Here is a 27,211-nt window from a genome sequence, read left to right as displayed (position 1 = left end):
CCCTGTGAAGCCATGGATGGAGGTGAGGTCACAGGGAGTAAAGTATACAGCAAGAAAGAGAAAAGATCTACAGCTGAGCTTTGAGAAACTCCAATTGAATGACTCAATATAGAAGCATGAGTCTATAAGGAGAGGCCATAAAGCAAGCAGGAAAAAAAAAAAAAAAGAGAGAGAGAGAGAGTGGAGCCAAAGGAGCTAAGAAAAGATCCTTAAGAAAGAGGCAACGGTCAAAGGTGTGAAATGGGCTCACGCAAGTGGGCTGGTGACACCAATGCCTGGCTCTCTCCCTAATCAAGGAGGTTGGGAATCTCTTATTACTTTTAATTGAACCCCTAAACTAGCATCTGAAACTCTTTATCTTTTTTCTCTCATTACAAAGGTAATGAATATAAAATATAGGAAATTTAGGAAAAACAGATTAGCCAAAACAAAGCAAATTTTAACTACCCATAAACCTACCAACCAGTGATAATTACAAATAATTTTTTTTGTATATATATATATATATATATATATATATACTTTTTCTAAGCAGATATACATTATGTTTAACGGAATAAAAACTTGCATACTATTTTATAACCTGAGTTTTTCACTTAATACATCATAAATAATTTTTCATAGTATTATGTATTCTTGTATAACATACTTTTGAATGATTGCATTATGCTGTATCTTACGTCTATGTCATAACTTGCTCAAGCAATCCATCATTTGATACTTAGGTTACTTTGAATTTTCTACTACTGTAAAGATAGTATCATAAAATATAAAATGTGTTTAGGAATATAGTGGGGGAAGTGTCAACAAACAGCATTTCTTTCTTTACCTCTACTCTTTTATTTTTGAGACAGAGTTTCACTCTGTCATCTAGGCTGGAGTGCAGTGGCACAATCTCGGCTCACTGCAACCTCCACCTCCTAGGCTCAAGCAATTCTCCTGACTCAGCCTCCTGAGTAGTTGGGATTACAGGCACCCACCACTATGCCCAGCTAATTTTTGTATTTTTAGTAGAGACAGAGTTTCACCATGTTGGCCAGGCTTGTTACAAACTCCTGACCTCTGACCTCAAGTGATCTGCTTCAACCTCCAAAAGTGCTGGGATTGCAGGTATGAGCCACCGTACCTGGCCTCGTTTTTTCTTCAATAGAATTCCAGTTGAGGAATAACATACAACTAGAGATCAGCTTCATTCCTGAGGAGAATGAGTAGAGATCCTAGGGTGACCTTGGTCTGGAGCCAAATCAGGCTAGACAACACAGGCCACCCCATTGCCACTTCCCTAAATCTGTGGATTTAGCAGGTTGACCACAGAGGCAGAGCCTGCTATGCTAAGTTTATCGGGTAACAGAAAACAAGCAGAATGCCCGTCCACTGCAGGCTGTCTAGCTGGCAAAGAGGAAGAAGTCTAGAACTAACGGATCAGTATGAGCTCTGTGCTTCTCTCAAACTCACAATACAAACAGTTCCCAGTGAGGAGAGACATCAGGAGTATTTTTCTTGGCGAAGTCTTCCCCTGTGTGGCATATAGCCTTCAAAATGGCCTTCAATACTCCATAGTTCCTGGAACTCACACCCTTGCATGGTCCCCTCCCATAGTATGGCAGTGCTGGCCTATGTGACCAAAAGATACAGCAGAAATGATGTAACACAGTTTATATTTATATAACCTACATTTAGGTATATGTGTTTATATTCCTAAACTCATTTTATATTTTATAACATGATCTTTACAATAGTGGAAAATTCAAAGTAACCTAAATGATGTGTGGTTTTCAAGGCTAGGTCATGAAAGTCATTACAACTTCTGCATTGCTATCTCTTGGCTCACTCTCTGGGGAAGCCAGATTCTGTCAGACGTAATATGCTGTGAGAATACTCAAGCTGCCCTTTAGAGAGGACCACATGAAGAGAAATGGAGACTTCCTACCAACAGCCAGCATCGACCCGCTAGCCTTGACAATGAGCCACCTTAGACCTGAATCCTCTTTCTCCAGTCAAACCTTCAGATGCCTGAAGCCTTGGCCTACATTATAACTACAACCTCATAAGAGACCTAGAGCTAGAGCCACCCAAATTTCTGACCCACAGAGATTATGTGAGATAGTAAATATTTATTGTTATTTCTAATCACTAAATTTTGTTATAAAGTAAGAAGATAATGTTAGATAGTAATAAATTGTTAATAAGTTCATTCAAAACAAAAGGCCCGGTAAATGGTGCTTTCCCTCTTCCAACTAACATCCTTGTAGCTGAATCTTCGTGTACATCTTCAAAATAATTGTCCAGATGTAGACTTGCTAGGTGAAAGGAGATGCAGAATTCTGATGTTTTATGGTTAAATCTTGCACTTATCATCTTAGCTATCACAGCATTGGCCTTAAAGCATGTGGTCACGTCACCACTACCCTTGCCCCACTCACAGACATGCCTGAAGAACTGTGTGGAGACAGTGGGACAAGAAGAGGGGTAAGGACAGACAGTGATACGAGTCCTCAAATGTTGGTAGGAAGCATGGAAGGCCCTAGGACATGTGCTGACTTATGGATACTCAACGTGGCTACATTGGCAAATGAGGCTTCAAATAGTGACAGAAGTATTTCGTGGGTGAGATGGAAACACACTGATAGAAAGTCAGTCCATATCTAAGACATATGAGGACAGAAGAGACTTGGGGTAAGATTAAAGAAACATAGAGCCCCAAAGCAATAGATAATACATATGGTATTAGAGTTAGAAGATGTAACAGCCACAGGAGAGGGAGATTTCAGCTAATGATTCCACCCATAGCAAGCTGCTCCTGTTGATGGGCAGGAAGCTATAAAGTTTCAACAGCAGCATATCATGCCTTTCAAAGGCCTATTTATAGAATGCTCCTGATAATGTCTCAGAAGTTGCTAGATCTGAATTTAAAACTCCAGGTCTCTACCTCCCCTCCTTTTCTAAGTAAAGGGTTATTGATTTACTAATGGCCTTTGTATCCTGCTGCAAATAAATCCTAGAGAAGAAGAAAGATGTTACCTAGAGCCTGAGTGGGTAACAGCTTGGAAAAACCAAGCTCACAGGTAGACCCCATAGAAGGCAGACTCTGAGAAAACTTTGAGCCTGAGGCAAAGGAAGGAATCATGCAGGGTAGGAAAGAGGCATTTAGCGGGGAGCTTAGGGCTGCTGAAAACAAATGTCGTAGTTTGCAGCCGTGTAAGGGTGGGACTGTGGAAGTCCTGTGTGGATAAGAGAGTCCTGCTTGCATTTTTTGGCACCGGAGATTTGTCAGAGGAGCAGTGTGCAACCAAGGGTCTCTGGGCTGAGTGGCAAATATATCCCTCAGTGTGGCCCCCGCTCTACCATTAGTTGCCTACATAAATCTAAACCTCATAACTGGACTCTGCATCTTCCTTTATGAAACAAAGGGCCTTTGTGATGAGTGTAGAATTCCAGATGTCAGTTGCCAACATGGTAGCCATTTTCCTGGAATGTTTCTCTAGCTGCATTAGTTACAATTTCTCTCTGGTTGCTTCCCTTTCCCTATTCCCTCAAAAAAGGCTGGTTCCTGGGGCTGAGAGTTAGAACAGGCCCAGGATGTAGAAAAAGGCAAAGTGAGGAAAGTGAACCAAGACACTAAATCTAGACAGGAGGCAGGAAATGCAAAATAAAGACAGAAAGACAGAAGTCAGGAAAGAGAAGAGTCAGGCCAGAGTGGCCAGCAGTGCCAAATGCTGCAGAGAAGTCAGGGGGATGGGGGGAGAACTGGCTTGAGGAGAGTAGAAACTGGTGGTAACAACCTGCATTCTGGACCCAGACAACCCACTCTGGCCATGAAGTGCTGCCATCTGGAGAAATTAATCTCTTTAGCTCCTAATTTCTTCATCCATAAAAAGAAACTAACAGTGGAATACAAAGCTTTTCATTGTCCTGTGCATCAAATGAGATAGCATATGAAAAGCAATAAGAGCAATGTCTGACACTCAGTCATCACTCACTAAGTATTAGCCACAGGTACTAAAACACCTCCCAGGCTTGGAGACTGGAAAGTTGCTGTGGGTTTTGCAGAAGTCAAGCTTAATGATGTTTGTGGAATGACGGGCGGGCACCAAATGTGAGTAGGTTAAAGAAACCCTGTTGAGAGACAAATTTGGGAAGAATAATTTTGTGTTAGAAACAAACATCCAACAAATGAGAATAAGTAGATAAGTCTTGTCTTTTAAAAAGTGTGCTTAACCAGGGCCGGGCGCGGTGGCTCACGCCTGTAATCCCAGCACTTTGGGAGGCCGAGGTGGGTGGATCACGAGGTCAACAGATCGAGACCATCCTGGTCAACATGGTGAAACCCCGTCTCTACTAAAAATACAAAAAATTAGCTGGGCATGGTGGCGTGTGCCTGTAATCCCAGCTACTCAGGAGGCTGAGGCAGGAGAATTGCCTGAACCCAGGAGGCGGAGGTTGCGGTGAGCTGAGATCGCACCATTGCACTCCAGCCTGGGTAACAAGAGCGAAACTCTGTCTCAAAAAAAAAAAAAAAAGGAAAGGTGTACTTAACCATTTCCCCTGCTCCCCTCATCCCCTGGTATGGTGACCGTTTTAGCCCACTAATTGCTGATATCTGTCTTCTGAGAAATGGCTCCCAGGTGCCGAATCTCTAAAGAGTGCATTATTCTCTGGCTGTTTCTCCACTACAGTCTACATTTGCATCATAGCCTCAGATCTTTTTTTTTTTTAAGCTATTGTCCTTTAACTGTTATTTCCTTAATGAACAGGTAACATTTGATTTTTAACACAGTTATTAAGTGCTGATAAGGAAGGTGTCTAGAAGTGATCCAGATGTGGTTGGGTCCCAGCCTCAGTAAGAATCCTTTGAAGGCACAAATAACACAACTGGATTTTATCAAAAAGCCTCAGCTATTTGAACCCTGGCAAGCCACCTCAGGGTACTCTACTGTATGTGTGTGTGTGTGTGTGTAGTTTGTATTATATTTCTATTGCACCACCCTGGATACAACCACCTAACAATGTACGTGGTCAGACAAATAGACTTTTCTTCTTTTCTTTGCCTCTTGGATCATCTCTTACCTTTATTCCCTGCCTCTTTACAACGGTGCTGCATCACTAAGAGTAAGGCTTGTCATTCTGGAGTTTAAGTTTGTCGCAGCACTGTTTACAACAGCAAAGACCTGGAACCAACCCAAATGCCCATCAATGATAGACTGGACAAAGAAAATGTGGCACATACACCATGGAATACCATACAGCCATAAAAAATGATAAGTTTGTGTCCTTTGTAGAGACACAAGAACAGAAAACCAAACACCGTATGTTTTCACTTATAGGCCGGTGATGAACAATGAGAACACTTGGGCACAGGGAAGGGAACAACACTCACAGGGCTAGGTGGGGGTGTGGAGGGGAAGGGAGGGGAGGGACAGCAGTGGGAGAGGAGGATGGGGAGGGATAACACCAGCAGAAATGCTTCATGTAGGTGACAGGAGGATGGAGAGAGCAAACCATCATGGCATGTATGTACCTATGCAACAATCCTGTACATGTACGCCAGAGTCCAAAGTACAATAAAAAAATACACGAAGATGCAACCTCATAATAATAATTAAAAAAAAAAAGAGATAAAACATGGCAGGGCATGACTGCATGGGTTTCAGTTCTGCTCAACACCACAGGGTGCCATTCACTTCGGCTACAGTGTGAATGGTGCCTCTTGGTGTTGTGCAAGGACAATCTGCATCACAGTATGTGGTGGCCCTGTAGGGGAAGCGGGAGTTCTAAGTGAGGATATTTAAAAAAAAAAAAAAAAAGAACTGAAAGCATCTTTAATTGAAACTTCAGGGATCGACAGGCACAGAAAGCATATGGGTAATTGCTCCCTAGACCCTCCACACCCGCTGAGATGTCAGGAGGGCAGTTGCAGCCTTTGGGCAGCTCATTAGGGCAGAGAGTGAGGATGGATGGGGTGAGACAGAAAGCCCCTTCCTGCTGAATCATCAGCACCAGTTCCAAGATCTGCCTGGGCCATCCTCACAGGCTGCTTGGCCAACAACTGACTAAGCACAAGGCTGTAGAATTGGCAGAGAGTCAAGAATGGTGGGGCCAGGCAATAGCTAAAGGAGCGACATTTGTGAATGAGTGTGATGAATTGTTTTTGTTTGTTTAGACTAAACCCCAGCTCCGCCTCACTCAAGTGGAGCAACCAAGTGTGAGACGCTGAGATCCTTGGAAATGAAAGGATTGTCTGACCAGCTGTTCAAATCGGTGGCTGAAGCTCTCCAGTAAGAACAGTGACACTCAGGTCTCACTGAGTCTTACAGATAACAAGAAAAATCGAGATAAAAGAGTACTCATAATACCTTGTTCTAATTTTTTATTAGAAAAGGAGCTTTTGTGATTATAAAAATAATGCATCACTTTCTAGAAAATTTGGAAATATGTAAAACTCTAACAAAGGTAAAGAGCACCCATAGTTTCAGCACTTGGCAACAATTATTAATATAAATTCATTTGCAATACTTTTCTTTTGTGAGAGCGTAGCATTTTGCCGACATTTTGTGATTCATTCTGCAGTGCGGGTGTGTGAGGGTTGTTGGAACAAAACAGTGCATCTTTTTATTATCATTATAGGGGAGAAATCAAAATAGTAAATTCATTGATTTCTCCAAAGTCAGAGAAATCTGTGATGGCAATATCTTCTGTCCTCTGCTTCTCGCCTCTAAAAATAGAAATTGCCTAACCAATTAATATTTATCTAGTGCTTTTCAGTCATATAATCTTTCCCTTGTGGTGTCATTTTGGTGTGTACTTTCTTTATTTATTCAACTGAGTTCTAGAGCAGAGACAGCCATGTTTTAAGAGAGTTTAACCAAGCAGTTGGAGGTGGAAAATCAGGAGCCAAGCCCTCTGATTCCTTAACTTGTGTAGAACCATGCTTCATTCAAACTCTTGATGCTTGAGGCAACAAAATGAAAACAGTATACTGCTCTTCATAAAGACACAGTACGTATTTGTATATAGGAACGGAGTGAGCAAGGTACATACTCAACAGCAAATGCATAGGAATTTATAGGAACAGACGAAATTTGAACCTGTTCAGCCCTGTGTTGTACATTATGATAGCCACCAGACACATGTGGCCATTGAGCATTTAATATATAGCCTGTGCAACCAATAAACTAAATTTTAAGTTTTTGCTTAATTTTTGAAAAGTTAAAAACACAGTTCAGATGTTTAAAAAATTTTAAGTTTCCTTGGAGTAACTCACATAGGTTAATCTATTTTTTAACTATAAATTATTTGACCTCTAGGTAGAGAATCCAAACTTTCTGATGAAAAATTATTATATAAACTGAGATGTGTAGTAAGTGTGAAATACATACCAGGTCTCAGACTCAGTGTGAAAAAAATCTCAGTCATAATTTTCTTATAATGATTACATGTTCAGATGACAATATTTTGATTCATTAGGTTAAATAAAATAATATAGCTACTAATATAAGTTACTAACAAATATGTAGTTTGTACTATATTTTAATTATATGTAGTATTATATTTAAATATATGTAGTATATTTAATTATATGTATATATTTAATTATATTTTAATAAACATGTAGTTTGTACTATATTTTAATATAGCTACTAATAAAATATGTAGTTTGTACTATATTTATGTTGTACCACCTTGGATACAACCATGTAACAAGTCTCCAGTTATGTCTATGAAGCTGTAAATCATAAGGGTCTGTTTTATAACATCTAAGACATTCCTCATGTATTTCAATAAAAGAACATATATTTTAAAATTGTGTATTGGTAAATAGCATAGATGTCAAAATTAGAATCAAGGTATCAATGTTGGCCCCATCAACTGTGTAACTATATATCACTTTATTTTTTCTTTCCATTTTTGCCTGCATGCTTCATAATAATTTCAACTGTACAAGGAAGTCATGCAAGACTATAAATAACTCTCATGGGCCCTTCACCCAGTAACCCTTTCAAGGTTTACAGCTGACCCAATAACAGCCTGTATAACAAAAGATCCAGTTCAGAATTGTACATTGCACATGCTTGTCATGCCTCTTCAGTGTCCTTCAATCTGGAACAATTTGTTTCTCCATCCTTCTTTGACCTTCATGACCTTAATATTTTTGAAGATTACGGGCTTGTTATTTTGTAGGATGTTTCTCAATTTAGGTTTGTCTGTGGTTTCCTTGTGCTGAGATTCAAGTTATAGCTTTTTGGCAGGACTGTCACAAAAGTGATTCTATGATCTCACTGGGTCCTATGAGCTGGCAAATGATTTTTATGTGGGTTATTACTGATGATATTAACTGACCACTTGAGTAAGATGGTGGCTGTCATGTTTGTCCATAGTAAAGTTATTTTTTTCTCTGTATAGTGTTTTGAGGAAATACTTTAAAACTGTGAAATATCTCATCCTACATCAACTTTTACCCCATTGTTTAGCAGTGATTTATGTGTCTTACCTCAATGGATTATCACTGTGATGATTGCTAAATAATAATTTTTCTAATTCCATCATTTTTGTGCATGTATTAGTTGAAATTTTGCTGTAAATGAAACTTTTGTTTTCTTCCTGTTTGTATCTATCAATTAATTAATATATCTACCTACCTACCTGCCATCTATCTGCAGATCTCTGTAGACATATACAGATAGATAGATAGATAGATAGATGATAGATAGATAGATAAATGGGTAGATAGGTAGATAGATAGATAAATGGGTAGATAGATAGATAGATAAAATGTGTCCTCATGGGTTAGTATGTTACTCACTGAAATGTTTGCCATTGTCCTGGAGTTCATGAGGGGAGCCCTTTCAAGGAGGCTCTGTGTTCTATTGACATGTACCAGTTATTTTTAGGGTGTTTTTTAAAATTCAGTGTTGTGATTGATGGAGTTGGTTTCACTCTAGTGTAAAAGAGCCCATTGTAAAAATTTCAGGATATTTGTGAGCTAATGCTATCAAGTTGGTAGCTTGGAATCTAGTATGGTAAGAGTATTTACATCACAGAAATTGGTACATGTTATAATCAGAGCTTTTTCCCAGCTCTGGGTGTTAAAAACTCACCAGCACACTACTGTTTGTCAAAAAAAAAAATGTTCCAGGATCATCTTATGCTTAACTGCCACAGTTCTATAATCATCCATTTCTCCAAGGAGTACTAATTCCTTTTAGTAGAGAATAGCAGTTTGAAACCAAGATCTTGAATCTAGGTGAGTGCAACTGGGCACTACTGGGTAGAAAAAACTAGAAAAGATTACATGTGTGTGTGTGTGTGTGTGTGTGTGCATACATGTACACTAGGAAACATAGTATATATGTGTATATATGCATATATACATTTTAATTTAAAATAAATGCCTTACTTTGGAATAATTTTAGATGGATAGAAAAGTTAGAAAGAGTACAGGATTCCTATGTACCTTTCACTCAGCTTCCCCTAACATTAATATCTTATATAACCCTGGCACATTTGTTAAAACTAAGAATTAACATTGATACAACACTGTTTTCTAAACAATAAACAATTGGAAGGAAGGAAGGGAGGGAGGGAGGGAGGGAAAAAGGAAGGACAAGTTTCTTAATCTCTCAGAATCTCATTTTTTTCTTGTATTAATTCCTCATGAATTAATAATACCTACCTTGTTGGAAATAAAGTGCTTAGCATAGTTCCCAAAAGAAAACATGCACTTAATGAATAGATATTTTCTATTGTTTTTATTGTTATTGTTATGAAGGACCTATTAGGCATGTACCCAGAGGCCTAAAAGGAAGAGATGTGAAGATGTGTAATCTTTGATCTTTGCATCCACGATATGTGTTGGGAAACTAGACACACATGAAATCTTCTCTAAAGAGTTGGTCTTATATTTTCAGAGTGTTGATTCATTAGAATTTGTTGGCATAAATCAGGGTTTCTCAGTCTCAGCACTACTGACATTTGGGGTCATGGAATTATTTATTGTGAAGAGTTGTCCTGTGCATTATAGGTTATTTAGAAGCCTTACCTCACTAGATGGAGCACCCAACCCTCATGTATTACAACAAAAAATGTCTCTAGACATTGCCAAAGGTCCTCTGGGGGGGCAAAATCACCCTTTCTCCCTCCCTAGTTGAGAACCACAGGAGTAAATGGTTGGCTGTCTCTTAAGTGAATTTTCTATTATTCACCATGTTTCAGAAATGAAATATTTAATATTTTAAAAATACTGAATAATGAAGTTACTTTATACTATTTTCTAAAGAATTGACTGAAAGCCACTGATACAATTCAAAATAAGGCTGAAAATAATTTAATCTGTTTTGATTCAGAAGGGGCTAATTTGAACCTCTATTATCACTGAGTCATGGATGTGTGCAAGTCTTGGTCAGCATAGTCTTCCTGATGTGACTTTGGTGAATAGGGCTTGCTGCAAGAGCATTGTAACAAGGATTTTCACAGCTTTCTTTCAAAAAAACTCAAATCATTACATTTCAGCCTTTTCTCCCATCTTCCCTTTCTTCCATTTTATGTCCTAGCTAAATGGAATGTTCTTTGTCTAATAAACATTAATTGAATGAATGAGTAGATTTTTTTAACTTTCTTAAAAGAAAAGAAGAAAATTATTACCACATTTTACAAAAGGTTTCATTTGTCAAGAACAGGAAGTCAGCAGCAGTCTGAGCCAAAATTAAGTCAGGTTTCTTTAGAATTACTCAAGTTCTTCTATTGGGAGCTCTTAATTTTGCACAAGGACCTTCAAACAATGCCCAAATTGCTGCAGTCTAAGTCTATAGTCCCACTTTTAAATGAAGAGAGAAATTGATGTTAAAGAATTAAAGGCCAGGCACAGTAGCTCATGCCTGTAATCCTAACGCTTTGAGAGGGTGAGGTGGGTAGATCATCTAAGGTGAGGAGTTTGAGACCAGCCTGGCCAACATGGTGAAACCCCCTCTCTACTAAAAGTACAAAATTAGCCTGGTGTGGTGGTAGGCACCTATAATCCCAGCTATTCAGAAGGCTGAGGCAAGAGAATCACTGGAACTCAGGAGGTGGAGGTTGCAGTGACCTGAGATAGTACCACTACACTCCAGCCTGGGCGACAAGAGTAAAACTCCATCTCAAACAAACAAACAAAAAAAAATTAAAGAGGAATACATTTCCTCTTTCAAATAAATGAATAAAATTGGCAACATAGCAATTGTAATAAATTTCAAATGATGAACTCAAGTAAAACCTTAACCCTCAGGACAACACTGAAGTTTTCCTGAAGGCCAAGTATCCTTCATTTTGCACCTCCACCAGGAATGGAGATTTCTGTGATTTAGGCAGTTGGATGGGAGCTTTGCATCAGTGATCAGGATTACATGGCAACAAACTTTTGCTGAAGGCTGAATGAGAGTCATCAGTAAGCTCTTTCACTTTGATTTCAGTGTATTAATACCAACTTTTCATTATTTTTTAGGTTTTTAAAAATTACTTGTTGACAAATTATAGCTGTATATATTTATGGGGCACAAATTGATGTGATGGTTTTTTAATACAATGTGGAATGATTAAATCAAGCTAATTAACCTATCCGTCTCCTCAAATATTTGATGTTTTTGAGATTAGAATAGTTGAAATTTACTCTCAGAAATATTGAAATGTACAGTTCTCAGTTGTGAGCTATATTTAGGACATTGTGCAATGGATGTAAAACAAAATCAAACTTATTTCTTGTATCTGAGGCTTTGTACACTTGGACTATCATCTCCTGGTATCACCAGTGTTCAGCCTCTGATAACTACCATTCTACGCTCTGCTTCTATAAGTGCAATTGTTTTAGATTCCACATTTAGGTGAGAACATGCAGTATTTGTCTGTGTTTGGTCTATGTTACTTAGCATAGTGTTCTTTAATTTCATTTGTGTTGTCACAAATTACAGAATCTCTTCCTTTTTTTAGGCTCAATCTCATTCTATTGTTTTTCCTATATCTATGAAAAATGACATTGGGATTCTGATAGAAATTTCACTGCCTTTCATATGTTACTTTGGGTAGTATGAACATTTTAACAATTATTCTTTTAATCCATGAACATGGGCTATCTTTTATTTATTTGAGTTCACTTCCTTGATGAAATTTACTCCTGATTTTTTTATAGCCATTGTAAATGAGATTGTTCTCTTGATTCCTTTTTCAGAAATTCTGTTGTTAGTGTAGAGATACACTACTGATTTTTGCATGTTGCTATGTATCCTGAAACTTCCTGAATGTGTTTATCAATTCTAACATTTTGTTGTAAATTCTTTCAGGTTTTCTATATAGATAAGCATATCATTAGCAAACAGTGTAATTTCATTTTTTCTTGTTTTAAATTTGTATGCCTTTTATTTATTTCTCTTGCTTTATTGGTGTAACAAGGACTTCCAAAACTATGTTCAATAGACCTGGCAAGAGTGGGTATCCTTGTCTTGTTCCAGGATTTAGAGGGAAGGGTTTCAATTTTGCTTTACATATTTGGTTGCTCTACTGTGAAGTCATATAAATTTACAATTGTTATATCCTTTTAATGAATTGACCTCTTTATTTTTATATAATGTCCCTCTTTGTCTCCATTTACAGTCTTTTACTTAAAGTTTATTTTTTCTAAGTATCACTGTTCTTTCTGTCCATTTGCAAGTAATATGTTTTTTTATTCTTTCACTTTTAGTGTATGTGTGTCCTTAAGGAAAAGTGAATTTCTTATATACAGCATATAGTTGGACCTTGGATTTTTATCTATAAATTCACTCTGTGTCTTTTGATTGGAGAATATAGTTCATTTATTTTCAAGATAACTATTAATAGGTAAGAACTTACTATTGCCGTTTTGTTAATTGTTTTCTAGTTGCTTTGTAGATGCTTTATTTCTTTCTTCCTCTATTTCTGTCTTTCTTTGCAGCTTTATGGTTTTCTGTAGGGTATGTATTTTGTTTTGTTTTGTGCCTATGCTATAGATTTTTGATTTTTTGTTACCATGAGGCTTACATAGAATATGTTACACTTATAACAGTTTATTTAAAGCTAATAGTTTAGCTTTGATTGCATACAGTAACTCTCCATCTTCCCCTTTTCCAATATTTTGTTTTTGATGTCTGAACTGTATCATTTTTAATACATTTCACATGACAATTTATTTTAGCAACTGTTGTTATTAACAGTTTTATTCTTTGTACTAGGGATAAAATTACTTTACATATTACTATTACCATCCTAGAATACTCCAAATTTTGCTACATATTACTTATACTACTAGGTTTTGTACTTTTAAAAATTTTATGTTAATAATCAGCATATTTTGGTTTCAGTTTAAGGAACTCCCTTTTCCAATTCCTCCAAGGCAGGTCTAGTGATGATAAACTTATTTAACATTTGTTTGTCGGGGAAAGTTTTTATTTCTCCCTCATTTCTGAAAGACAGATTTTCTGAGTGAAATATTCTTGATTGGTAGGTTTTTTTGTTTTGTTTTGTTTTGTTTTTTGCCTTCACCACTTTGAATATATTATCCTTCTCTCTCCTGGCCTGCAGTGTTTCTGCTGAGAAGTTTGCTGATAGTTATATTGGGACTCCTTTGTATGTAACATGTTTATTATCTCTTGCTGCTCTCAGAATTCATTCTTTGTATTTAATTTTTGATAGTTTGATTATTACATGTCTTGGTGAATTCCTCTTTGGTTAGAGTTTTATTGGTGACCTCTGCAATTTCAATATGTAGATGTTGGCTTCTTTTCTTAATTAGGGAAATTTTCATCCATTATTTCTTTAAATATGTTTTATGGCCTTTTTCTTTCTTTCTTTCCTTCTGGAATGTCTATGATGCATAGGTTAGGTCTCTTGTTTGATGATGTCCCATAATTCCCATAGATGATCTTCATTCTTCTTTATTATTATTATTATTTATTCCTCTGATTGGGTAATTTCGAATGTTCTATCTTCATGTTTACTGATCTTTCAGCTTGATAAAGTCAGCTGTTGAAGCTTTCTATTGCATTTTTCAGTTCAGTCATTGTAATCTTCATATTTAAATTTTATATTAAAAAATTGTTTCTATTTCTTTGTCAAATGTCTCCTGTTGTTTGTGTACTATCTTCCAAATTTTATTTAATGTTTAATCTGTATCTTCTTGAAGTTTACTAAACATTTTTAGAGGATTATTCCAAATTCTTCTTTCTGTCCTTTCATAGATATTTCTTTCTTGATAGTCTATTGTTAGAGCTTTGTCAGTTTCCTTTGGAAGTGTTATGAGTCTTTATAATCCTTGTATCCTTGCATTGGTATTTACATATTTGTGGAGACTGACAACTTTGCTGGCTTTTACAAGTTTTGTTGTTGTTGTTGTTTCTTTTTCTTTTTTTTTTTTTTTTTGGCAAGGATAGAAATTCACTATTTGATGTAAGCTATGATTCTAGGTGGATCATTCTGGATGAGTAATGATCCTGGGAAGGCAGAGCTTGCTTTTAAGTTCTCTAGATGGTTAGGCTACTGCTTTTACTTGAAATTTGTGTGGTGCAGTTGGCTAGGCTTTGCTATTTGGCAAGATCACTGGCTGAGCTCTGCTTTTAAGCTGAGCTGTCATATGGATGCTTTAATCACATCTGATACGGCAGGACCACAGGGTGTAATTCCCTGGCCAGGTACTGCTATTGGAGTTCAGCAGTTGGCAAGAGTTGCAGAAGAGGTCCCAAAGTTAAGTAGCTTGGGATGAATGGATCAACTGTTATGGTCAGTAGAAATGCATGATTGAGATTTGCCTTCCTCCATGGGTGAGGTGTGGGGGTGGGCTTTGAGGCCACAAGGAGAACTGACTAAACTCCCAGGTGTGGCAGAACTAGTGCCTACTTTTTGTCAATATTTGCTACAGTGGTCAGCTGTCTCCCTGGGCAGAATCTGGGGAAAAGCTTTAAGATTACAGTGAGTGTAGATTAAACTCCTGACAGTGGCAGATCTCGTGCCTGCTTGTTGTGGAAATCTGCTGCAGGGATCTGCAGAAATCTGTCTTCTCTTACCTAGGCAGGACCCTAGGGTATGGTCTGAGCCTGACCATCTAGAGACTCAACCCAGGTAACCCTTCCCACCTCTTCTGGGAGTGACCATCTCAGATTTGAGGGTGAACTACACTGTTAGTTGATACCTCTGATTGAGCATGACTAGTGGCAGGTGCACTTAGCTTTTACCAAAATCTGTGATGTCTAAATTTGTGTAATTTTTTATGTTTCACTTGACAATTTATTTTGCTGTTCTCTGTGGGCTCCCTTCTGACTTTGTTTTTACCTGATCCCATGCAGTCTAGTCATGTGGGTTTCCCCTATTGTCCCCATTTTCAATGAGGTGAGAATGGGGTGAGTTGCTTGGGAAGCATCTCAAAGTACTGGGAGGGTTGGATATTTGCTTTTCCACTGTAGAAACCATGGACCCTAAAGGTGTGGCACTGTTCTGACTTCAGGGAGAGAGGAGGGGCAACATGGTTAAAGCAAAACCATTTCTCTTACCCCTTCCATGTGGAGTTTGATTCAGTTCCATGGAATACACAGGTGCCTCAGGCTTATTCCCACATTTTTACCAAGGTGTTTTTGACTGAATAGTTGATCTTTCTGTAGGAGGAGTGAAGCGTGGGACCTCTTCTTCCACCATCTTGCTGATGTCACTTCAACTTGGCATTATTAACTAAATAGATTGCTAATATATAAGCTTTGGTTTTCTGTAAAAATCAATCTAAAAGAAGGAGAGTTACTTGGCTTAATAACTGAAGAGAGAACTTGCAGTGATAGATCAGCTTGTTCCCCATCAGTAGTCCCTTGCAAACCACCAGTGAGCCTTGGACCATACTTTTAGAAACGATGCCTTGAGCCCAGCAATTCCAAAAGGGTTAACTATGATATTCTAGTTTACCTGGTGAACCTCCAAGCCAGCTTCTGCCACCACACAACATTTCCTCAATGCAGCAACTTTATTGATTGTACCCTTTTGTCTCCTTACCCCCACTATCCTCCCAGCTGTCCAATAATACCAGTCAAAAGCCTATGGGGGCCTAAAAAGAGAGCCCTTTATCAAACAAAGCACTTACGGATGGGTGTCTTGGACTGTGCTACAAAAAGGGATGATGATTCTTCCTCTGTGTACTTATTGACATTCATTGAGCAGCATATAGTTTATTTTAGCTAGAGTTTGTGATGTAGCATCTATATTTAATTCCACAAGCTGTCAGGCAACTCATATATTTACAAACACAATCCCGGAAACAATGTGTTTGCTGGTCACAGCTGCATCTGTAACATCTCAGGAACTCCGTGCTGTTCAGCACAGCTCAGGGCATTATCATTTTACATTCTGGTCTATGCCAAGGTCCAAATAGGGCAGAGCTTGGGCTAAAAGTTCAGATTCAATGACAGGCCTGGCAGAAAGCCAAGAGCAAAAGTAACATTGAGGGCTGCAGGTCAGAATGGAGAGTTGCTTGTCAGCCCCACCTCAATTTTTCAGCCTACACAGTGATGAGCAATTTCTCTGTGATTGGCTTGGGTTTATTTTGGCTTCCTAAGCCTTAAACCACCCTATGTATATGCAGAGACTCAGCTGGAAAGTGAGCTGGAGTTTAAGCAACAGAAGCCAGTCTTCTTGGAGGAGGCAGGGACAGAGAAGGATGTCTCTCTCTCTCTCTCTCTCGCTCTCTCTCTCTCTCTCTATAGTATGAAAGAAGCTCTCAATGAGGGGTTAAAGTAGGGGACTAAGCCAGCTTCAGTAGCTAGATCCAGGGAGATGGGCAGGCCATGCTCAGGGGCAGGAGCCAAATGGTATGATTCAGGCAATCTTAGTAACAGGAGATCCAGCTTGTTGGCCAGAATACATAAAGAGGAACTCTAGGAGGGGATGCAGTCCAGAAGCAGGTAAAAGGGCAGGAAATTCCTGGAGGCATATCTATCTACAACAGGAAATGGGGGAGCTGAGAGCGGGAGGCACAGAAGCCAAAAAGGGTGTGGTGTAATTTGGATATTTGTTCCCACCCAAATCTCATGTTGAAATCCCCAGTGTTGTAGGTAGGATGCGGTTGGAGGTATTTGGATCATCGGGTAGATCCCTCATGAATGGCTTGGGCCATTCCCTTGGTATTAAGTGAGCTCTCACTCTGAGTTCACACCGATCTGTGGTTTAAAAGTGTGCAGCACCTCCCCCACCACTCTCCCTCTCTTGCTCCTTCTTTTGCCGCATGATGTCCCTGAGCCCCCTTCATCTTCTGCCACGATTGATTGTAAGTTTTCTGAGGCCTCCCTAGAAGTACAGCAGATGCCAGCACCTTGCTTCCTCTAAGGCCTCTGGGACCATGGGCCAATTAAACCCTTTTCTTTATCAATTACCCAGTCTTGGGTGTTCCTTTGTAGCAATGCAATGATGGCCTAATGTAGGGTAAAAGCCCCTTACACCTTAGATGGACATGCTGAGACTGGGAAGAAAGGAGGGGGCTGAGGAACCTGGGCACAGGCTCAATTGGGTTTGCGGTTATGAGGGAAGAGCGCTGTTAACTCAAGGGCATGCAAGAAACCGGCAATCATGGATTGGCCTATGGTGGAGGAGTATCACTGCATTCTTATGAGGCCATGTTGACAGGCCATCTAAACAGGAGCCACACAGCTTCCAAAAAAGCAGGACACTCATCCAAGCTGGAAAAATGATTTTAGGTGAATCCTGCTTGTGTACTTTATGATTTTAGACTTTACTTCAATCTATAGCAATTTTTAAATGAACATGACCTAGAGGAATCTAGGATAACCTCATATGAATACAGCTAACTTATTCAAGTCTGTAGCTGTTAAATTTATAGGTCACGAAGGACTCCCCTTGGGAGAACATTATCGGCTTCACTGTTTTTGAGTTTTCTTTTCTGTTCAATGGGCGTAGTAACAGCATCAACTTTACATGGTTTGTGCATAGTAAATAAGGTAATGCATGGAAAGTGTTTAGAGGGGTGTTTGATACACAGCAACTAACATGTAAACATAGAGGGGATTATAATGGCAACTTGGGACTCATGGGTTTCGAATTTAGAAAATGTTACCATTTACATAAAACAAAGTCAGACAAGCTCTAGACTTCGTGTTGAGAGACCCAAGTTCAAGTCCTGACTTTTCCCTAAACCAGTGGTGGGACTTTAAATTATGTATTACACTCTGAGACTAAAAGTATTCTCACCTATGATACAATGCAAAATGAATTTTATCATTGGCTCTCATCAGAGTATTGTATCAGAATCTCCTGGGAGGTTTTGCAAAATATTCCAAATTATAAAAATATATTCCAACCCCATATCCCTCTTTCCTTCACTCCCTATTTCCATCCCACTCCCCACCTTCCCCACATACACACACTACCACATATGCTCCAGGCTGCTGAAACCACTCACTGGGCCAGGCAATCTCCAGGATCCCACCCCTTCTCCCTAGTTTTAGGACATGATCAGGTAGAAATTAACTGGGGAAAAGAGGCTGTAGGAAGGCAAAGCAACGCACAGTCAACTCACAGAGCTTTGAAAGGCTTCTTGGAGAAAATGAGTCTAAAAGATGAGAGACCATTGTAGACTCATAGAGAGGAAACGCAGGAGTGAGTACAAGGGCGGGGCTCATAGCCAGACAACTCGGAAATCAAGTGACCACAGGATGAAGGCGAAAGGGCCGTGGGTTGAAACCATCACTGTGGTCATCAGCTGCGGAGGACTAGGGGAGGGGGACTGGTGAGGTTACTCGGAGTGACCTGTAGAAACCTCTAAAAGGCTAAAATAAGGACACACCTTAACAGAAATCAGACCTTTTCAGTCTTCATTTTTCTCACCTGTAAACAACAACAAAACAAACAAACAGAAACTAAGATTGGATGAGGTAGGGCCTATGAACGCTTTTCAGACTCTTTTTAATGCTAATAACCTCTGCTGGAGCAATGGAAAAACTAATGGTGAACACACAGCACTCACCATGGGCCAGACACCCTTTAAAGGCTTTACAAATATTAACTCTTTTAATCTTCACAATCCTATGGAGTAGCACTATTATTGTTATCTTAAAAGCAAACAAACAAATAACACTAACAAAAAACAGATGAGGGACCTGAGGCCAAAGTGTTGGAGCCAACCTAGGAAAGTAGGCAGCCAGGATCCACAGTCTGTTCTCATAACCACTCCTCTTTGGAACAGCTGATCAGGGGAACTCAGTGACTAGAAGTGGAAGGCAGACTGCTTCAGGGCCACGAGGAGTGGCTGGGGTTCCTTAGTGATGGAGGACCATGGAAAATGTTTTGAGGAAGGTTGAACTGCATGGATATGAATTTTTCTTTTTTTGAGGCAGGGTCTCACTCTCTCACCCAGACTAGAATGCTGTGGCCTGATCTCGGCTCACCACAACCTCCACCTCTCAGGCTCCAAGGATTCTCCTGCCTCAGCCTCCCAAGTAGCTGGGATTACAGACACACGCCACTACCGCCCAGCTAATTTTTGTATTTTTAGAGTGGAGACAGGATTTTGCCATGTTGGCGAGGTTGGTCTTGAACTCCTGACCTCAAATGATCCACCCACCTTGGCCTCCAAAAGTGCTGGGATTACAGGCGTGAGCCTCCATGCCTGGCTGGAGATGAAGTTTTACAGGCTTTGAGATGAGCAACCTTTTAGGTAGCAGTTCTATTTGATCAGCAGTGCCATCTTTCTATTTGCTAGAGATCCCCCTGATGTGAAGGGAGGCTCTGGAATGGCAGGGTCTCTCTGGTCAGCACGTTCAGCCCTTAGCTTTATCGCTCAGGGCTCTGGGCAAGCCTGTCAGTTAGTTTGTCTCACCAAGGAAAGCACCAAGGACACCTGGCAAGCAAGTATGAAGCCTCAGCAGCTGACAGATGAATCTGTCCTTGATAAGTGAAGGGCTGGTTATCACACAGAGAAACCTATAAATTTGGGGCCTGAGAGGGGAGCCTACTAGGTCTAATGTCACTAAAGCTGTGCATGTGTGTGAGTGCTGTGTGTGTGTGTGTGTGTGTGTGTGTTTATGTGTGTCTGTGTATTTTTTAAGCTCATTACAGCATCCTCGAGTCCTATGTTTTGTTCTAACCCTATGAAGGCAAAGGCTGGGTCTGTCTTGTTCATGAGATTTACTCCCATCCCTTGGGACAGTCCTTGTGCACAGACATTACTTAATAATTGATTGACTGTTTGATGAACAGAGGTGAGTGAGGCTAAGGAGAGCTGAGTTATAGGTCTCAGAGTCAGAATATCTAAGTTTCACTTCTACTGTGGAGTGATCTCCAGAGAATCTCTTTGGCTCTCTCAGCCTCTTCTCTTAAAGGTCTTAAATTAATGTAAGAACATTTAGTAAACAGTAATTATGATTAGCTCTTACCTTGGCATAAATAATTATAATATTATTAACCTGATTCTACACAGTGAGGATATCCATACCCTCACCAATTTTAAGTCATTCCTGACCAGCAGTGGGGAAATGCATCACCGATAGCTTGCCAGTTCCATGCAAGTCCTGAGGGTGATGCTGAAAGTCTAGTCATGGAGCCTGGGGAGGCCAGTGGCAAGATGTGTTACCCCTACCTGGTTTCAAATGGTAGAATGATGGGAGTTGATGAGGCTCTACAAAGTGAAACCAGGAGCACATTATCAAGGCAAAAGCACCATGCTTAGTCTCTGTTGAGGCTGACAGATTATTGCAAGAAGAGGGAGGAATAAAAGTCATCGATCTGAGCTGATAGCACCCTAACATCCACCCTTGGTTTTAAGAATGTCCTGTCATCTCTCCTATCTACCCTCCCTTTCTTGTAAAAACAGGAGGTTTTGCATCAAGATATTGCAGATGACAAAAAAAATAACACTTCCTGTGATTTGTTTTTAACCACTGACACCTTCAGATTTATTCAAGGAAACATCTCTTCAACAGAGTTGGCCAATTAACCACTTAAATGGCTTGAAAACTTATTTAATGTCACTGCCTAATCACTTTATGAAATGTCACTGCTCCAGCAGGCAAAAATTTCTGCTTTATACTCTGCTTCTCTTATGTTTCAGTTCCTTTCTGAATCACAGTGCTTCCTTCCAAAGAAGGCTAAAATCATGATGCCTCTCCCCTTACATATGCGCCCCTTATATTTGCATAGAATTATGGAATTGCAGCAGCAGGTGGGATCATCTGACCCCATAAATCATTTTACTGACGATACAGTGAAACTCCCAGAGGGTAGTGACTTGCCTGAGGGAACCAACTTGTAAGTGGCAAAACCTCCCTTTTATTTTATTTTTTAAATAGCTGTAAGCCATCTAACTGATGCTGTGAGGTGTAAATACTATGGGATCTAGGGTAGGAAGACCTCAATCTGCCACTGGAATCTGTGCCCTTATCCGTTTCTAGCCTCAGCATTCTCATCTGTTAAAAAGCGTGATTTTATTGTTTGTGCTTCATAAGCAGTAACTACTTCACAAATGTGAAATGATTTATATTGGTATTTCTTAATGATAATTAACATTAACGATATTACTCTCGCACCTATTTTACTGTTTCTCCAAGTCTATAACCATTGCTTAGCCATATCCTTAACTGTCCAAGATACAACCCCTCCTTTGCAATAATTTTCAATGAAGAAATCTCTCTCACTTGCCAAGACCTGGTACGCCAGCAGCTAACTCCTCAAATCCGGAGTGCTTCATCTTTTGACATACCTAGCATAAATGGATATTAAAAACAACAGGAGGATGCAAAACAATTCCAAAAAAGTCCTCAGCTGGGTAATAACCTGAGCTGGGTAGAGACATAATTCCTGTAAATGCTACCATTTGAAGACTGCACTGCTTACTTCTCACGTGACGTCATCTATACTTGATTTTTTCCATTGACAAAACTGTGACCCATTTAATCCATAGCTTAAAGAACAGATTTGAGCTGATGCATTCAACAAGGAAAAGCCATGACTTGGTTTACCTGTATCTTTGGTACAAAGTTAATTTATTATTTCTTTAGATGTAAAACTGTCTTAAGTAAGTGTGGTCTAAATAAGTGAAATGATTTGGCTTTCACAAGTAAATTTACAATTCTTTTCATGAAGGAACTCGCTTAGCCATTATTTTAGTAAGCTAACATATAACATAGAGGCTAGCTTAGGCAGTCAGTTTCAGGACAGGAAGGAAGAACTGAAGCATGATGGGGAAGATACTGTTTTCTTTTGCTGCTTATTAGAAGTTCCACCAGAAGTTGTAAGGATTTACACAGTTAAAATGTGCTTGACAGGTTGCTGCTGCAGAATTTCCAGTGGTATTATTTGTGGAGCATAAATAGGCAATGGCCAAAAGCTGTTCCCCTTAAAAAGCCTGATTTTAACACAACTGTCAATGCAGCAACTATTTTGTCCTTTTTTAAAAACTGAAGGAACGTGTTCTAGGGATTTTCTTTTAAAGCCAATTTTGAAACCTGTTTAAAAGTTCTCTTTCTTAAAAAGAGATTTTTTTAGTCCAAATGTCTTCAGATCCTGAGAAGAACCAGTGAAGCAGAAACCATATGATTCCCAGGCCAGGTTTTGAGAGGAGCAGTCAGCACTGAATTCAGGCATTCTTGCTGTGCTCAGCAGACTTGGCCCGGCAATCAAAACCATTTGATTCTAAAGCTGATACTCCTATAACCAGGCAGGTTCTAGCACATTGTGAGTTCTGAAAAAGCATAATTACAAACAAAGAATGACAAGAAGCACACGTTGAGTTAATATAGCTCTCTTCTTTCAAGGAGCACACGGCTTTTTCACATGTGTGCTCTCACCTGTCCTCAGAAAACCCTTGCCTGCTAGGTGACACCACCACCATATTGCAACACAGAAGGTCAACACACCAAGGGGTAAGGGACACATATTGTCAGTAGCTCACAATGACCCCACGATGAAATGCATGGAATTGACTCATCAGATATTTTTGAAAACCAATTATGGTCTCTGACCTGAAGGGGTCCATAAAATAGGTAGACAGAGTGTGCTGTGACTCAGCTGAGTTAGGGGAGATATCAGTCTCATTCTGCTCAAGAAACTTCCATGCTGGCTTCTTCTGACACAGCGTGTAACAGCTGGTCTTCAGGGAGCATGTGGAACCCTCACTGGGCCAGGCCTTGTGCATAATGGGAAAGGCTAGTTATCTTTTATGTGTCTGTATTATTTTTATATTACTGTGCAACAAATTACCACAAACTTAATGGCATAAAACAGTATGAAAGCATTATCTCACAGTTTCTGTGGGATGGGTTAACTGTATCCTCTGCTTAGGGTCTAAACAGACTGAAATCCAGGGGCTAGCCAGGGATGCAGTCCTTTTCCAAGGCTCTAGGTCCTCTTCCAAGCTTACATGGTTACTGGCAGAATTTCTTTTCTTAAGGTCATATGACTGAGGTTCCCATTTTCTTGCTAGCTGTTGGCTAGCAACTGCTCTCAGCTTCCAGAACCATCTATATTTCATAGCCATTTGGCCCCTATAAGCAGTTCACCATATGGCTGTTTGCTGTCACCCAGGTCAGCAGAAGCTTGTCTCTTGGACACCTCACTTTCTTCTAAAGGCTCACCTGAGTAGGTCAGGCCCATCCAGGGTACTGCTCAAGGTTATTCAGAAATCTTTGTCCTCACTGCCACCACCAGGATCTAAAATATTATCTGCCATCTGGACTTTCAATGCATTGTGCATTCATCGGATCTTCACTCAAAGTCAACTGATCAGCAACCTGATCAAGGGAGTGACATCCCATCATACTCACAGGTCCTGCTCATACTCAAGGGGAAGGGATCATATAGGGCATGCACGGAAGGGTGTGAGGATCTTGGTCATTCAGGAATCCTGTATCCAGTGTCTTCCTAGCCCGTCCATGCATATCCACTTTGCTGTGTCGGCTGCCTTGGCCTCCAGTTTCAGGTAGCTGCAGTCTCCATAATGAACATTTCTTCCTCCCCTTTGTCAATATGCCTGTAAACAAAATGGAACAATATTTTATAAAAGAGATTAATCGCTACGTTAGAGTTTCAGGTAATGTAATGAGCACTTGCTTTTGTATTGTCAATGCTTAGCAGAGTGTCTGGCACTTAGGAGCCCTCAATTTATGTTTCTTCAATAAATGAATATGTGAATGATTACATGAGAAATATTTTGGGCATCCTCATCAGATTGCATCCATATAAAAAATGCCTATACCCTCTATGTACAAGGCTGATTTCTCTTTTTAGTTTCAAATGAGTTTTTTTTCCCCCTTGTAATGCATGCTTATTATAAAACACTTGGGGATTTTCCTTCTTTCTATGATTTTATTTTTTACATTTAACTTTTTATTCCAAATGAAACTACTTTTCCAATATTAGGTAAAAATACTTCATTCCCCATGCAATTGGTCTCTGATGCTTTTTTTTTCATATGCTAAGTTCTAATATATAAAAAGATTTATTTCTGAGCTATCTATTCCATTTCATTGATCTGCTGTCCAATTTGTGTGCTGGTATCACCTGTTTTAATTATTGGAATTTTATCATGTTTGAAGATCTGGCAGGGCAGGAGCTGGCTCATTATTCTTCTCTCAGCCCCCTCCTCCCTAGTTCATTAAGTGAGGGTCTGTCTTACCGCCTGCTTAGTTCCTGAGGCTGTACTGTATTCTTTAGCAAGGTCTGGATATGAAGCCAGATCTAGGCTCATATTCTACCTCTGCAGTTTCTCACCTCAACTCTTCTGGGTCCTAATAAAATATAAACATGCTAATAATGGCTATTTAACATACTTTCTGTGAGAACTGTGGAAACTTCTAAGAGCTGCCCGGCACATGGGAGGTGGTGAATACCCACTTGCTGGAGTGAAGGAATGATGCTGAACGTCCAGCCTCTCATGCTGTGTCCTCCATCCTTCTCAGCAGGGATCGCTACTCTTCTGAAAGCATCCTGTATGACTGGTGAGGCATGGATCTCTCAAACTTAGGCCAACCTTTAGGCTTGGAGAGTTCCAGAATTAATGTTTGTTTCCAGCCTCTGTGCAGCCCCTTTGGGATTCACACTGATCCGATGGAGGTCAGGTGGTTTGGTGAACTGGAGCCAGCCCAGAGTTCCCTGGGGGACTCTGGCAGGGGGTGTAAATCAAGTGCTGAAGTCCACATTACCTGCCTTTACCAGAGTCTGGAATTGTCAGGGAATTAACAGCCCTTGCCTCATCCCCAGGGAGCCTGTCTCTGGGCTTTGGCAGTCAGAGAACACTCTTAAGCTATGAATTACAGTTGCTGGTGGTCGGAGGTTATTCTGGCACACACTGAAATGGTGCTGACAAGGGGAGGTGGGCAGATTCTGACAGCGTGTGCTGGGAATTAAAGACTGAGGAAATGGTCACAATTCCAAGAAGTCCCATAGTACTGAATGGGCATCTGCCCAGAGTTTATAAAGGTGACTCACTATTCTCAGACCAAGAGTAGGCACTGGAAATCAGAGACCTGTGATGAGTCACAAGGCAGCTAGGAATTTTGAAGGCCAGAATCCTACTACTTTCTTGGCATCCTCCCTCCAACTCAGAGGACAGGGTGGGCACTCATTCATTCCTTCAAGAAGGGTGTGTGACGATCTGCTCTCAGGAGCTTATATAGAAGGATACAGCAGTTATTGCTCAGCTCTGCTCTCGTGGTGTTCCCAAGCTGCATGGGGAGGTGAGAACGTGATAGATATCCTTGAGTGCATGATCCGCTCTGATGACGCCATATGCAATATCTGAGCTCCCCATTCCAACTCCATCCCACGTGACCTTCAGTAAAAGAGCAGGTTGGATGTTCAAGCCTGGAAGAGGTCTTAGACATGAACTCTTCAAGCCTTTCTGTACATGAAACCCAGAGAAGGAAGTGATTGCCCACATTCACTCAGCTTCACAGCAGCAATGGAACTTCACTGCTTTTCTCCCTCACAATTCTCCATCTGAAAAATAGGGTGGCTTCTCACCTTACTTCAAGGCCACAGTCTGAGGCAACTGCAAGGAACAGATTGAGCATTTTTGGAGGAGGAAGACAGAAATGGATAGTGTTGGGTGGTTCAAGGTAGGACACACGGACGCAACATAATATAAAGGTGAAGAGTCAGATCCCCTGAGTTCAAACTCTGGTTTTATCACTGAAGAGCTGTGTGAACTTATGCAACTTACTTAACTTTCTCTCTAAGCCTCATCTTCTCTTCTGTGAAATGATGACAATAGTGTTTCCTCACAGGTTTGTTTTAAGGATTAACTGAAACGATGTACCTCAAGTACTTTGCGAAATGCCCAGAACGTTATGTGAGGAGGATAAATGATTTCCAGAATGGGCCCACCCCAATTATGTGCGATGCTCACAGGCCAATGGGGAAAGACCAGAGTGCCCAAATGACATCACCTTTTGTACTTTTCTAGCTCTGAGCCCTGGAGGAGCAGCACGGAGCGGGAGAGTGTGGCGAGAGAATGAAGAAACCAACCGCCCGGGAGAAGCATGAGGTGGCAGTGCGGCACTCGCTTTAGAGGGCTTCGGCCGGCGGCGGCCCCATGGACAGCTCTGCTGGCACTGGGCCTGCCTGGCTGGGTGTTGGCTGTCTCAGCCACGGCGGCTGCTGTGGGCCCCGAGCAGCATGCCTCCGCGGCTGGCCAGCACCCCCTGGACTGGCTGCTTACAGACCGGGGCCCCTTCCACCGCGCTCAGGAGTATGCTGACTTCATGGAGCGGTACCGCCAGGGTTTCACCACCAGATACAGGATCTATAGGTAAGTGGGGACCTCCACCGACACAGAGGCTTCCCTAAGAACCCAACCTGTGCAGCCAGCCCCTGCGGGTATGCCAACCCAAACCCCTAAATGGGCTGGAATGCCCTCAAAATGAACTGGAGGTGAAAGCTGGAGGAACACCGGGCAGGGAAAATAAGCCTACCATGTTGATTTTTAAAAAAAGAAAGGAGAAAACACCTACAAGCTGGAAAACCTGCTGATGCCTCCTGGGGAACTTAGCAAAAGGGCTTCTATTTATAGGTCGTGCTGCTTATAAATTGAGGACAAATCAGGCAGTATGGAGTCAGCATGTGGCCCAGGATGCCATAGGAGGTCAGAGTCAAATACTGGGGCCAGGTTTTAACTAATGGGTTAGATAATTTCATGAGTTGTAATTACTTAGACATACAAACAAAGGAAGGGCAGCTCCAGCTCTTGCCTTAGAGG

The 27,211-nt window shown here is 40.5% G+C and overlaps 1 protein-coding gene across 6 annotated transcripts in view; it reads left to right on the top strand.

The window, feature by feature from the left end:
• The window catches only part of BRINP2 (BMP/retinoic acid inducible neural specific 2), a 118,172-nt gene that overhangs the window by 39,607 nt on the left and 51,354 nt on the right, over positions 1-27,211 (top strand). For all 6 annotated transcript variants that reach the window (XM_078356255.1, XM_054247492.2, XM_035279098.3 and 3 more), the window contains exon 2: positions 26,420-26,764. In XM_078356255.1, coding sequence (XP_078212381.1) covers positions 26,496-26,764 — 269 coding nt within the window. In that variant the 5' untranslated portion in view covers positions 26,420-26,495. The remainder of the gene's footprint in view (positions 1-26,419; positions 26,765-27,211) is intronic.

Source organism: Callithrix jacchus, chromosome 18 (assembly GCF_049354715.1).
Source record: "Callithrix jacchus isolate 240 chromosome 18, calJac240_pri, whole genome shotgun sequence".
Classification (NCBI taxonomy): domain Eukaryota; kingdom Metazoa; phylum Chordata; class Mammalia; order Primates; family Cebidae; genus Callithrix; species Callithrix jacchus.
Note: the sequence above shows the minus strand (reverse complement) of the source record. Positions and strands in the feature narration are given on the sequence as shown.